The sequence below is a fragment of the Danio rerio genome, chromosome 25, assembly GCF_049306965.1.
Source record: "Danio rerio strain Tuebingen ecotype United States chromosome 25, GRCz12tu, whole genome shotgun sequence".
Classification (NCBI taxonomy): domain Eukaryota; kingdom Metazoa; phylum Chordata; class Actinopteri; order Cypriniformes; family Danionidae; genus Danio; species Danio rerio.
This window is the reverse complement of record NC_133200.1, coordinates 17,719,997-17,734,774: the sequence shown is the minus strand read 5'-3', so window position 1 is coordinate 17,734,774 and position 14,778 is coordinate 17,719,997. Positions and strand designations below refer to the sequence as shown.

The 14,778-nt window shown below is 28.6% G+C and overlaps 1 protein-coding gene across 8 annotated transcripts in view; it reads left to right on the top strand.

Annotated features, from left to right (window-relative positions):
* The window catches only part of dyrk4 (dual-specificity tyrosine-(Y)-phosphorylation regulated kinase 4), a 62,961-nt gene extending 50,137 nt beyond the window's left edge, over positions 1 to 12,824 (top strand). For all 8 annotated transcript variants that reach the window (XM_073943006.1, XM_068217517.2, XM_068217518.2 and 5 more), the window contains 8 exons: positions 296 to 436; positions 5,249 to 5,387; positions 5,823 to 5,904; positions 8,034 to 8,206; positions 9,594 to 9,654; positions 9,782 to 9,911; positions 10,630 to 10,790; positions 12,169 to 12,824. In XM_073943006.1, coding sequence (XP_073799107.1) covers positions 296 to 436; positions 5,249 to 5,387; positions 5,823 to 5,904; positions 8,034 to 8,206; positions 9,594 to 9,654; positions 9,782 to 9,911; positions 10,630 to 10,790; positions 12,169 to 12,443 — 1,162 coding nt within the window. In that variant the 3' untranslated portion in view covers positions 12,444 to 12,824. The remainder of the gene's footprint in view (positions 1 to 295; positions 437 to 5,248; positions 5,388 to 5,822; positions 5,905 to 8,033; positions 8,207 to 9,593; positions 9,655 to 9,781; positions 9,912 to 10,629; positions 10,791 to 12,168) is intronic.
* The last annotated feature ends 1,954 nt before the right edge of the window (positions 12,825 to 14,778 follow it).

Sequence of the window (14,778 nt, the reverse complement as noted above, 5' to 3'; positions counted from 1 at the left end):
TGATTGGTTCTTGTACTAGAAGGCGGGGCTTCATTCACCATATTGACTGTTACAATTCCCTATTCAAATCTATACAAGTGACATACATAATAGAGGACTCATTCCAATGTACATAAACTTTAGCCTCTAAAACACTGGACAGAAGAATTGAACATCAAAAATGTAGTTATCATCATTTACAATTTATTCATGACATTGATCATTAAAAAAGCTTAAAAATATGGGAAAATATTCTAATAAGTTGCATATTGATAAGTACTTCACAATAATAATGATGCATTTTTTCGCCCGGCAGGTTTCATCATCAGGCTCTGGTCGAGCTGAAGATCCTGGATGCTGTGCGGAGAAGGGACAGAGATAACTGCCACAATGTTATTCACATGAAAGAGTATTTCTACTTCCGCAACCACCTGTGCATCTCCTTCGAGCTGCTCGGGTGAGTAAAGATTCATTGGCATGTTCTCTATTTAAACTGTCTTAAACCTGTCTAGTAACCCGTGTTAAAGAGGGAGTCACAGAGCTTACTTAAATAGAAGACTTCTCTGTTACTTCAGCTTATTATAGAGAGCTATTTCAAGAGAATATCAACACATATTTTGCTTTCATATTTATGAGTGAAACAGTATATTCAATTCAAAATAATAATCTATCTAAATATATCTCTCAATAGACAAATATAACCAGTACATATCATCTTATCAGTTAGATTTTATTTTAAAACAAATTCATATTTAATATTTGTGCAGAAAACAAAATTCAATTTATAATATGTTATATTATAAAGTATTATATTATATTATATTATATTATATTATATTATATTATATTATATTATATTATATTATATTATAATTTCATGTTGATTTAAAAGACAAGATAAATAAAAACAATACCAAATACCAACATAATTAAATTATTTTATGGATATTTAAGAAAAACATTTATTAATTTATTTATTTATTAATTTTTTTTATTAATTATATATTTATTTTTAAATAAATTACATTTCAATGTTAATAGATTTTTTGCAAGAAGTAATAATTATCATTAGAGATCAGGCAGGTCATCACATTAATTTTGATTTTAAGATGTGTATTGTTTCTTTCTTTCTTATTTGTTTTAGAATTAATCATTTTAATAATTTAGATTTATAATTTGTAAAATCTTTTTGTTGTTCAACAAATAACTGCATCACTTATATGATTACAAAATTATTTTAAATGATTTTATTTATTTTGTTTCGTTTTATTTTAAAATTTGGGTCAATTTTAAATTCATGTTGACAAGATTAGCAAAGAAATAAAACTTTTTTATACATCCAGTACAGAGTACCATGTTGGTTATTTAATTAATATTAAATGGATATTCAGTTTAAAAATATATAGGTACTAATGTCCAACAGTATGGTAGCAAAGTGAACCTTAAAGGTACAAAAGTGTATCCTAGGTACTAATGTCTATCAATATGCTGAGTGCGTTTACCTTTTCTTTTTTCATCTTTTTTTCCCCCTAAAAATACTGTATATACTGTATATACTGTTTATGTTCAACTCATTCTGAAAAATTTTATTATATAAATATTATATAATATTTATATATATATTTATTATATTTTATTATAATATAACATTTTATTTTTTTAGTTATTTCTTTATTTAAATTAGTATATTAATTATGTATTTATTTTAATAATAATTTAACATTACAATGTTAATAGATTTTTTGCAAGAAATAATAATTATTAAGCAGATCATCACATTAGTTTTTATTTTAAAAACATGTATTATTTCTTACTTTCTTATTTGTTTTAGGAATAATAATTTTAATATTTTATAGTTTAATCATTTGTAAAATCTTGTTGTTCAATAAATAATTGTATCATATAATTTAGAATTAAAACATTATTACAAATTATTTAATTTAATTTATTTTTACTTTATTTTCAAATTTGGGTCAATTTTAATTGCCTGTTAACAAGATAAAATATATTTTATACCAGTACAGAGTACCATGTTAATTATTCAGTAAACCAGAAAGCTACTGTTTAAAAACAAAAAAGCCTAAAAGTATAAATTTAAAAAAAAAAAACATATGTAGTGCGGATCATCAAATTATTTCTGATTCCCTAGTTAGTTTGTCACATTAGTAATAATTTATCACCCGTGCCGCTGGTTCATCCCTTCACTTATATCCCCGAAGTGAGAGTTTCCTCCCTCAGGACCTTTAGGACTCTGGCTAAAGTGCGCAATTAAGTCTCTACGCAGGAAAAGCAGCTTCATCTCTGACAGAGCCTGACCTTTAGCGATGCGTCGCTCCCTATCTAGGGTTACCGTCACTGAATCCTTTACTTAATGCCTTGATTAGACCCCTATCTCTTTCTCTGCCCACTCGTAGTGTGAAGTCTCTGGTTACATGAAGCTGTTCACAGCTGCTGTTTTAGTCCTCCACACTGCCAAACATAATGACTTTCATGAGTTTCTCTCTAAGGGCTCTTTAGCATAACGCTTAGCGGTTAACAGACTAACAGTGAGATTTCTTTTATGGAAGCGTTTAAAGACGGGAGCTCCTTGAGTGACAATGGATGTGTTTGTGTCAAGGTTTAGCATGAGGTTGCTCTAAAAATGACTGCCAATTTGAGATGTGCTGCCATCTTGAGGTATTCAGAAAACATTTACTTTACCCTTTAGATGATTTACACAAAAAAGGGTTGCATGCAGAACTGATGCAAACAATTTATTTGTGTTGAATTTAAACAAACAAATCAAGTTTAATAATGTTCAGCTTAATATGTTTGTTTAAATTCAGCCCAAATAAATAGTTTACAACCACTTAACATAAAAAAAAGTAAATCCAAGGAATCATCTTTGAACGATTTTTTTCAGTGTATTTAGCAGACCCTTTATCCCAAACACCTTACAAATGAGGGAAATAGAAGCAAGTCACTAGAACTGCAACAATATGTGGATGTCTCACTGTAAAACCTTCACTGCAAAAACATATGTGGAATCTTATTTTATCAAACATTTGAGTAAACGACCACAGTTTTATGTTAGTAGAACTACAATAAATTTTTTGTGATGATAACTGTGGTACATGGTGTCTCAGTTCTCACATTTTTTCACCTCTCCAAACTTGGCTAGGCTTCTGTCACCCAGTGTTGATGCACATTTTGAAGTATCATATGAGAATCGATTAATGGAAATGCCAATTTTTGAATACAAATTTACTACTTTGCCAAGAAAAAGTTAAGCTTGAGCTGTTTTGCAAATAATAGAAGATGAAAACACAATTGCCATTAAACTCTGATGTAGCAAACACTGAAAAAGATATTTTGCTCAAACTGTTGTTCATTTAAAACTAGCTGAGTCAACACAATTCTTTAGTTTTTTAGGGGGGACAACTTAATTTATTTACTTAATTTTATGTTCAACCCACTTACATTTTTCCAAAAAAAAAAAAGTCAATTAAAAAACTTGATCAATTTGTCGGGCAACATGAAGCAATTTGTGTGGAACCTATTATTTTTTTACAGTAAAGATAACAGCCACATGACCAACCAGCTATCTGCATTATGCTTGCCTCTGCAGAAATCTTATACAGATCATCATCTCATTTATGATAAAAAATGTATTTAAATGTATTTATTACTTACTTACTTTTTAACTTGAGTCCATTTTAATTTCATGTTGACAAGATTGAGAAGACTGGCAAGGAAAAAACATTTAGTACAGATTACTATGTTAGTTATTAATTAATATTCCATTAAAAAATATATGACAACCCAATTCTAGAGTTTTTGGGCGGGCAACTTAATTGCTTTATGTTCAATCCACAAAAATTTGCAACAAAAAGTTGATGAAAAAAAGCTTGATTAATTTATGAGACAACATGAAGGAATTGTGTGGAACCCAGCATTTTTTACAGTGAAGATTACACTTACATGACCAATCAGCTGCGCTATGCTTGCCCTGTTTGCTGTTCAATAAACAATTCTGCAGAAATCTTGTTCAGATCATCATCTCTCATTTGTGATAAAATTGTATTCAAATGTATGTATTTATTTAATTATTTTTAACATTTGGGTCCATTTTAATTTCACTTTGACAAGATAGAAAAGACTGGCAAGGAAAAAGTATTTTTTTATACACTATAAGTTTCTCAATTAATATTCCATTTGGAAATATATGACAACACAGTTCAACTTAATTGTTTTATGTTCAATCCACTTAAATTTCCAAAAATAAATCAATTTTAAAAACTCAATCAATTTGTAGGACAACATGAAGGAATTGTGTGGAACCCAGCATTTTTTACAGGGAAGATTACACCCTGTGACCAATCAGCTATCTCCGTCATGCTTGCCTTGATTGCTCTTGGTTTCTAGGTTACCAATTCTACAGTCAGCCACTCTAAAAACTTGATTGAAAGCACTTAATTTACATTTGTGATTTTTCCTCTTTTGACACTTAATGTATATAATTACGTGTTAGTCATCATTTTGAAGTATCACATGACAAATGTAATGCAAACACAACATTTTGAATAAAAAATCTTTTTTGAGTGGTTTTGGACTACATAAAAGTCCAAATGTCAAATAAATAAGTAATTCTTAATAATTTAAATAATATCAATAGCATGTTTTAATGTGTACATCAAGGAGACATTTTACTTAAATTATTGTTGTGGATCATGCAGTATAAACTTTAAAAGTAGTTGTTGTTTTTTTTTGCCCTTTCTCAGCGAAACAACATGCTTTACTACTCTCGTTACACTCTTTACTACAATGGTAACAGATCAAGAACAAACAATTAAATCGATTTAGAATAAAATTGGAGCTGCCGGAGTTGGAGGATCAAATGTTGACTAAACAGATGCGTCTTTAGTCTTTTCTTTAAAAATGGTTATTTTCGTGTGGATTTGATGACAGTTAATTTAATGACACAAGGATTTCACATAAGCCTGAAGTGTTGATTTTAGATGAAGGGCCGAAGACAGAGCAAGAAGTTGTTTTCTAGGAAAAGTAGACTACACTTGAATTTCATGCAAGCAGCAATTGGCAACCAGTGTACTGTAAATGGAAGAACAAATGTGTGAAATGTGCACTGTTGAAAAAGCTTGATAGATGAGAAGGATAACAAGGATGTATTGCAGTAACCCATTATTCTGCTTTTTGTCAATGCTGTTTATGCTGAATTAGTGTCAATCAACAATGAGCTAATTGAACAACTCTTTGGCTGCTTTCTTAACAGGGCAAACCTGTATGAGCTGATCAAGAAGAACAACTTCCAGGGCTTCAGTCTGGGTCTGATTCGCCGCTTCGCTCATTCACTGCTCAAGTGCCTCCAGATGCTGCACAAAGAGAAGATCATCCACTGTGACCTTAAACCGGTAAGCCTCAGCACTGTCCATGTGTAAATAAGAAAAGGAATAATATGGAATGTGGAATTTTATTTTTGTGCACTTTTGGAAACACAAAAATTCCTGACAACCAAAACATTTAGAATTAATTTGTATTTTTGACCAGCACTGTGATCCTGAAATCGAGACTTTAACATGTTGTCAAATGATGCTTGTTCTCAATATGCCTAATGGGATTTTGGACGTGTAAATTAAATATGTTTTATGAGTGATGTTGTCTATACAATTAAAGCAGAAAAGAGCAGGATTAGTTAGTTTGTGGTAGCATCTCTGTTCACCATGCAAAGTTTGGAAATAAGCAGATTAGAAAATCTTCTTACGCTGTTTTCAATTTGATTTTAAACTATTTTATACATTCAACATAGATTTTCTTGCCAATAAATACTGCGATTTTCCTCTTAATAGGAGAACATACTGCTTTCTCAAAGGGGACAAGGAAACATCAAGGTGGTCGACTTTGGATCGAGCTGTTATGAGCAACAGAGAGGTAGAGTAACTCCTGTATAATGAATAGTACATAACAAAATCTGAACTTCTTTGATTAGGTCTATTGATTTGGGGAACACTTTCCCATTGTTTAAATTGATGTATTATCATTTGCATTTATAATTGTTTTCCCTTTTTTAAGAGATAGTTCATCAAGAAATGAAAATGTGACATTTATTCTTCCTTAAGTAGATTCTTGTTTTAGTATTTAGACAATGTTTTCCACATTAGGCAAGAAAACAACAGCAGTTAAAACAAATCTGTGACATACCAAAAGAAAACCGACATATTGATGCATTAAAACAATTGCAGTCAAATAGGGTTAAGAATGAACTAATAGTTCCACCATTAAATTAATAAATAGTATAAAATGTTACACTTAAATATGCAAATGAGGCATTATTAATTCAGTGCATACGTTTCTAGCAGAAACATTTGAACTTTTGGATTTGGCCAGGTTTAAAATTCTTGTTTCTTTTATTTTCTTCTATTGTGTCTGTCTGTGTGGTCATTTTAGAGTCAAAGGGTTTAACAGATTAGATTTTGGGAATCTCAAATCTTTGGGAAAATACCGTGAACAGCCAGAAAGTTTCCAAATTTTTTGCAGAAGAAAATGTTAGACACGTCTGCCAGAATCTTTAGATTCTTTAGTCTCAGAGTAAGTGGTGCTGAAGATTTATAGCTCAGTAAAGCCTTATATTTATATATTAAGGGAGTAGCGGTTCACAAAACTCACGGTTCGGTTCGATACGACCATACGACACAGTGGTGTCACGGTTCTGTATGTTTTCAATACAGCAAAAAAACAAAAACCAGAGGATTTCTATGATTTAATTCTTTTAAATGTATTAAAACTAACATCATACAAGTATGATCTTGTTTTTTTCTTTTACTTTAAAGAGTGATAAAGCTATACGTCTGGGGTTTCTGCTTAGCAGCAAATAAAACAAATCCTTCTTTATAAGGAATAATATAACGGGGCTCTATTACATTTAACATTTTCTTAAAACCCGACATTTCCACTACCTATTAAGGGCTCTATTTACAGCTATATATAAATGTACAGATTGCCGCAGTGATTTGTTTTGCTCTGTTCAAATCTGTAGGAATTGCCTGTTTAAATGCTGTAGTGATAGTTGCATGTAGTGCGTGTGTTTCCAGTTTTCGTCTAATTCCACTTACTGATTCTGTGATGTCAGTGTAAATGAGTTGAAATGCTCAAATATTACAGCTAAAGTAGTTTACTGTAATAGCAGATGTCATTGTTTTTTTTCACCACTTTCTTGCCATTACCCTCATAACTTACAGGGACACTAAAGTGCTCCCAAACGCCAGACCCGCTGTTGGTTATAGGATTATATTAACGCTACTAGCCATTTTTTTAAGCTAGTGCAGCATGTGCCTGACTGGAATAGTGTTTGGAGTTAGGCGGGGAAGGCAGCATGTTGCCTGTCACGTCATTTAAGCAGCCTTGTTGAGCGTTGTTGCAATGAAAACATTATATTTTGTAATTTTCTTTTTTATCTTTTTAGATATTAGTCTGAATTGTTTGGTTTGCAATGCGTACCGAACTGAAAGTCTCATACCGAACAGTTCAATACGAATATGCCACACCCTTAATAAATAAATAAATATATATTTACTAAATCAGATCTACAGATACAAATTGATAAAGAGTGACAAAAGCCACACTTTAAAGTAGAGATTTTGGATGTTTTCTTTCCATTAGTATGAAAAAAAGCTCAATATTAAAAGTGTTTTTGCCTGCAGTGTCTTGTCTTAAAAGGATAGTTCACCCAAAACTGAAACTCCTGTCATCATTTACTCCCCATTTACATGTTTCAATTCTGAATGGCTTTCCTTTTCCTGTTGAACACAAAAGAAGGTATTTTGAAGAATGCTGGAAACCTGTAACCAATGCCTTTCCTATGGAAATCAATGGTTACCAGTTTTCAACATTCTTTAAAATATCTACTTTTGTGATCAACAGAATAAAGAAAAGGTTTGGAACCTCTTGAGAGTGAGTAAATACTGTGTACATTTTCATTTTTGAGTGAACTATCTCTTTAATCTGATTCACTCTGTTAAATGTCTGTATCTCTAACAGAGCTCTTGTATTCCTCTCTGCAGTGTACACTTACATCCAGAGCCGCTTCTACCGCTCACCAGAGGTGATTCTGGGTCATCCGTACAGCATGGCTATAGACATGTGGAGTCTGGGCTGTATTTTAGCTGAGCTTTACACCGGTTATCCACTCTTTCCAGGGGAGAGTGAAGTGGAGCAGATCGCCTGTATCATGGAGGTTAGAGACTAATAGTTTTCAAAAAAGTTCTGTTTATATGTGGTATAAAAGAGATTTCCTCACAATTCTGTCAATTCAATTGGTTCTTAATGCTTATGATTTTCTTTCTACTAATGGATGCAAAAACAAGATATTCTAACGAAAGTTGGAAAAAGCAGACATTGACATCCAGAGTAGGAACTAAAAAATATTAAAGAAGTGAATGGCTGTTCTTTTTCCAACATCCTTCAATATATCTTTCTTTGTGTTCAGCAGATGCAAGAAACTCAAATAGATTTGGATCAAGTAGAGGATGAGTTAATGATGACAGAATTTAAATGTTTAAGTGAAGTGTTCATCAACACTAATCCCTAAAACAAATTTTGAACACTTTTAGAAGTAATTGAAAACGCATTAGATCAGATTGATTTCACTAGTATAAATGCTCAAATGCATTTAAACATTCAATTCAAGTCTATTTTTACAGCGCTTTTCACAATAATTATTATTTCAAAAAAGCTTTACAAGAGGTGCACAATATTGCATTACATTACAAAGTCAAAGCTAGGGTGTTGTGTATACACTGTAAAAAATATATCTGTAAATTATTAGTTTTCTGTATTTTGTGATTCATGTTTTTATGTTTTATTTATGCTTTTGGGTTGCATTCTAGGACCTTGATCTTTCTTCTAACAACTTTTCACCTTAAAAAGTTAGAAAAAGTGACTTTTAATAACATTTATAATAGTGATATATTGACTGGGTTGGTGTTGGTTATTGCTACAAAAACCTTGCAATAAACTGCCATTACATTTTCTGCTTTTTTAAAGCCTTATTGCTCTAAATTTTATTTCTTATACATTATAGTATTTCAAACTACTGAAATGTTAATAAAAAGTTGATTTTTAACATTAAAAGTCGACAAAGTAGAGATCAACACCCATTAATGCAATAAATGTAAATTAACAGAAAAGATTTCTGAATCACACAATACCAAAACTGTTAATTAACAGATGTTTTTACAGTGTAGGGTAAACATGTAAACATAGTTAATCTGCAGTTCTACAATTTAAACTATAGTGTCCTATGCAAAAAAGCCATGTCTATGTGTATAATACATTTTCAATGAAGTATAAATCCACAAGTGTACAAACATCTATTAAAGACTAAGTGATTGTTATTTTGATCACACTTTTACAAGTAATGGTGAACCAGAGCTTTAAAGCTTCAAAAATCTGAAAAATGTATTAAAATTCATAGTTGATTGCTATCACATGAAAGATGTTATAGTAAAGAATCTTCTAATTGCCTTTGTCTTCTGTGTCTGAAATAAAGTCCTTTATGCCTATTAAAGATTTTTCTATAGTTCTTGGTTACTAATATACTGTTTATATGTTTAATTCTGCAGATCATGGGACTTCCTCCAAATGACTTTGTCCAGACTGCATCGAGACGGAGGTTATTTTTTGGTAAGCTTAATAATTAGGAAGTAATTGCTTAATGCTGGTTTACTTTGGTTACTGTATAAACTAACTGAACTTTTTCCTAAAGTGTTACCCAAATAATTTTATTTTACTATTTAAATGATCTGATCAGACTCGAAAGGAAATCCAAGAAATATCACCAACAGCAAAGGAAAGAAACATCGACCCAGCTCTAAAGATTTGGCCAGTGTGCTTAAAACCAACGATCCTCTCTTTCTTGACTTCATTCAACGTTGCCTTGTGTACGTATGAATAAACTGTTTTGTATTTATTTTTTTTTTTATCTATTTTTGTTATTTTAATATTTGTTATGCATCTAATATTTAAGATAATTAAATAACTAATGAGTTGAATATAACTATATACATATCATTGTAATTATTTATATTTTATTTGTATTTATTTAATATCTTATATTATGTTAATAATAATAATTAATATAACATGTTAATAAAATGTTGTAATTAATTATTTAAGATAAAATAAATATTTTTATATTACTTAAACTATTATTTTTATTTATTCAGTTTTTTATTATTTAGTATTTTAATATTTATTATAATATAGGTTTAGAATATTTAATATATAATTTTGTTGTTATATTTTATATAATTTAATAATTTGAATATAAATATATATCATTGTAATTTGTTAATATTTATAATTATATAACTATTAATAAAATTTTATTATTATATACAATATTTTATATATATTCTTTTGTTATTTAATTATATTTTAATAGAATATTCAGTTTTATTGCTTATTATTGTAGTATTTAATCTAATAAATAAAATGATATTATTAATAATTTAAGACAAAATATATATATATTATATTGTTACGTACATTATTCTATTTTATTTATTTTGTTTTATTATTTTAATATTTATTCTAATATAGGTTTAGTATGGGTTTAATAGGTTTTATAATATGTTTTCTTACCTGGTGTTGTTGTAGGTGGGATCCCACAAAGCGCATGACGCCCGATGAAGCGATGCAGCATGAGTGGATCACAGAGGGACGTCTCAACAGACTACATCCAAAACCTCGCCCTCTACGGAAAGAAAGTGATAACAATTATGAATTTACCTACCGCAAAGCCACAGGAAACAGGACAGGTGAGGGCAAAAATATGTGCCATTAGAGAAATATATAGTGATGTAAAAAAATATTCTGATATCTGAGTTCTGTCTAAAAATGCACAAATGTTTTAAAAGAACGAATGTATGAATTAGTTAGAAAATGAAGTTATATTATATATTATTATTCATTACATAATCATAATATTAAAATCTAATCAAATATAATATAAAAATGTTCTGAAATAATAATTGGAGTAAAAGTGAAATCTTATAAAAGTATAAGACAATGTGAATTATTTTAATTTATCATTAATTATAATATAAAAAAATATTTCATATAATTACACAATCAAAATCGAATTAATTATAATAAATACATAAATGTTCCAAATTAATAATTAGAGTACAATAAAATTAAATGTTACAAAAGTATAATATAATGGAAATACAATTATAATGTGAATTATTTTTATTATTATTAATTTAAATATTAAATAAAATGATGTTATATAGTAGTGTTATGTTATAACACTATATTATTGTCATATAATATAATTAAATTGTATATATAATGTGAAATAAAATATTAATTAAAATATTAATATTAATTATAATTGCAATAATAATGCAATCATTTGTTAATTGTAATTAATAATTTTATATTATAAATATTTTAAACAAATTATTTATTGTAATATGCAATATTTTTTTTAATTTAAAACAATAATATAATCTAAACTATTTATAATGTATAATTATTTTATATTGTTTATTTTATTGTGAGTTGTTTATTATTTTTATTATTTATTATAATATAAAGTAAAACATTCTATAATTATATTGTGTTATTATAGAATACTAAACAAAGGAAATATAGTTATTATTAAAAAATGTAATTATTGGTTGAAATATGAAGCTTAAGGTTTTGTGATTATAGTATAAATATATCATTAAAGTAGATTCATAAAATAATTATTTCTTTTAACATTTTCTTTTTAATTTTTGTTATGATATGAAACAACATGTTACCTACTTGCTGTATAATTAAATATATTGTTAATGTTAAGTTACTATGTACAAATTAATATTAAACTATTATAATGTTAAATTACTGTGACTCGAATGGCATCCACTGCATAAAACATATGCCAGAGTAATTGCCGCTTCATTTGATCTGTGATGACACCTAGTGTAGTGAGTAATGTTAAATCCATTCCATTATGCAAAGTTGACACAATTCCTTCATGTTGTACCAGCACACATCGATTTAGTTAACTTAATGTTTTTCTACTCATTTAAGTGGATTGAACATTAAAAAATTAAGTTGTCCCTGCAAAAATGTAAGATTTGCATTGATTCAGCTCATAATATATAATATAATAATTTCAAAATAATATATTTTCTCTCTCCACAGCTGATAAATCAGGATCTGACGAGAAGCTAAAGAGGGTCAGTGACGCCTCAAGCAAAGGAGGAAAGACGGTCTCAGAAGAGCGCCTGCGTCCCATAGGAGCCTCAGCTGAGGAAGAAAACAGTGAGAATTCAAGCAAAAGCCTGAGCAAAGACAGCAAGACGGACTCGAGTGGCGAGCGATCCGTTCAGATCATCATCAAACCTCAGACGGGCTCCAGCTCTGATTCCTCGTCCTCTGAAGGACCAGAGCCTCAGTTTCTGCCCCCCATTGTATAACAGCCACAGCAAAGCGTTTCTTACTGCAGCCGCTTGGTCTGGATTTACCGTTTGTGCGGCTTATTAGAGAGAGTTTGACTTTGAGTTTTTAAAATGTCCAAGAAAGTCAGACTAATCATTTATTTATTTATTTTTAGCTGTTTATTCATTGTGGTATGAAAAGGTGCCATCATACTAGAGTTTGACAACTGTTTAGCCACAAATTTTGAAGATGTGATGCTGGATGTTGGTTTTCTTAGTTAATTATTTGCTAAATAATATTTAAAAAATAAAATCAAATATTTAAAATACATTAAATGAAATAATTATTTAATTAATATACAAAAATATTTTTTTATTAAATTATTCAAATTAAACGCATATAATAAAATATTTAATTAATTAAAATAAAGAATTCAAACTAATTAAATGTTTAAAAAATCAACTAAATCAAATAATTTTAAACTAATTTTAATTTACAAAAAAAATTTAAAGAAAGAATTTAAATAAAACACCTTTAACAAAATATTTTATTAAATAGAATAAGAAAGAATCAAATCCAATTGAATGTTTAAAAAATTAAAATAATTATTGAATTTATTTATAAAACTATTTTTTGAACAAAATATTTTAATTAAACACCTCAAATAAAATATTTACTTAATTAAAATAAGGATCAATAAAATCTAATTAAATGTTTAAAAATGTAAATAAATCAAATAATTATTAAATTAATTTACTAAATAATTTAAAAATATAAAATATTTAAATTAAGCACATTTATTAAATTATTAATGAATTAAAATAGTAATTAATAAATTTAATCAAACATTGAAAGGATTGAATAAAAGAATATTAAATAATTTATCAAATAATTAAAAAAATAAAATATTTAATCCATTAAAATAACCATGAATAGAATCTAATTAAATATTGAATGTTTTATTAAATAATTATAAATTAATTTAAAAAACAATATGAAATATAAAATATTTAATTAGTCAAAGTAATAATGAATAAAATCAAATCAAATATTGAAAGAATTAAATAAATATTAAATAATTTACTAAAGTAGTTTGAAAAATAAAATATTAACTTAATTAAAATAATAATGAATAAAATCTAATCAAGTACTGAAATTTTTTCATTAAATAATATCAAATAATTCACAAAATAATTTGAAATATAAAATATTTAATTACATACAATAAAAACGAGTCAATCAAACTTTTAAAAACACAGTTCAATTCAATGAATCATCTGCAGTCTAGTGTGATCGCACCTTCACTTTCAGTCTAGAACAGTTACATAGCTGAAGAGCATTCGATTGTGTTTTCATGATTAAAATCCGTGTTGTTGATTTGGAAGTAAAGTAAATATCATTTTGGTGCTTGTGATGTATTTGGAAAGGATTATTGTTTGTGACACTGGCATATTTTGCTGAGCATAATGCTATGTGCATGTTTATTGGGTCTAGTGTGCTTTTTCATTTTCATTTTTTAAGAGTCAAAGCTTTTAGCAACGTCATTAATAGAGCTCAACCTAACCTTGAGTACCAAAGCTGCTTTATTGTGCAATATTTACTGCATGTATTAACAGTGTTTGTATATTTCCTTGTCGTTTGCCAGATTTAATTTTTTTAAAAGTTAGTATGCCTGTCAGTGCAATAATAACTGAGCCAAAGAGATTCATCGTACATGTTTTTACTCTAGAAGAACAAATCCTCAGACTAAATCTGACGGAAAGCACACTAGATCATCAAAATGTGCACAAGAATTGCGTGATTTTTATTGATGATTGTTATGATTTCGATTTCGAGGGAGGTCAAGAACGCTGTTTAGAGTAAAAGTACAACGTTTTATGGATTGTAATAGTTTATTTTCTTGTAAATAGAGTAAGATACAGTAAATACCATGCACCCTATGCGGATGCCATCAAGACATGTAAACATTAGACAAGGTTTTACTTGTTCTTGTTATTGTTTTATCTGTTATAATTGATACACATGGAGATTTTTACTACCGTATGCTCTCTCTTTATCCCTTGTTGTTTTGTTTATGGGTTTTAGAAGAAAGTCTTGGACGGAGGGTGTTAGGTAGTGCCTTTCAGTATTAGAATAATCGTCTCTTGAATAATGTGTGTAATGTACTGTCATAATTATGACAATAAAGATGTAATATGGAACTAAATGTGAATTTTTAAATGCAAACACGGTCTGGACTTGATTGATTTAGTGGAAATGGCTTTTATATGTTCATCAAGGGGATGTGTATGCATTAAAATAAAGTACTTCTGGTAAATGTGAAAATGTTTTCTTTATGTTTCTGTTATTGTTTTTTTATGGCTAGATATATCA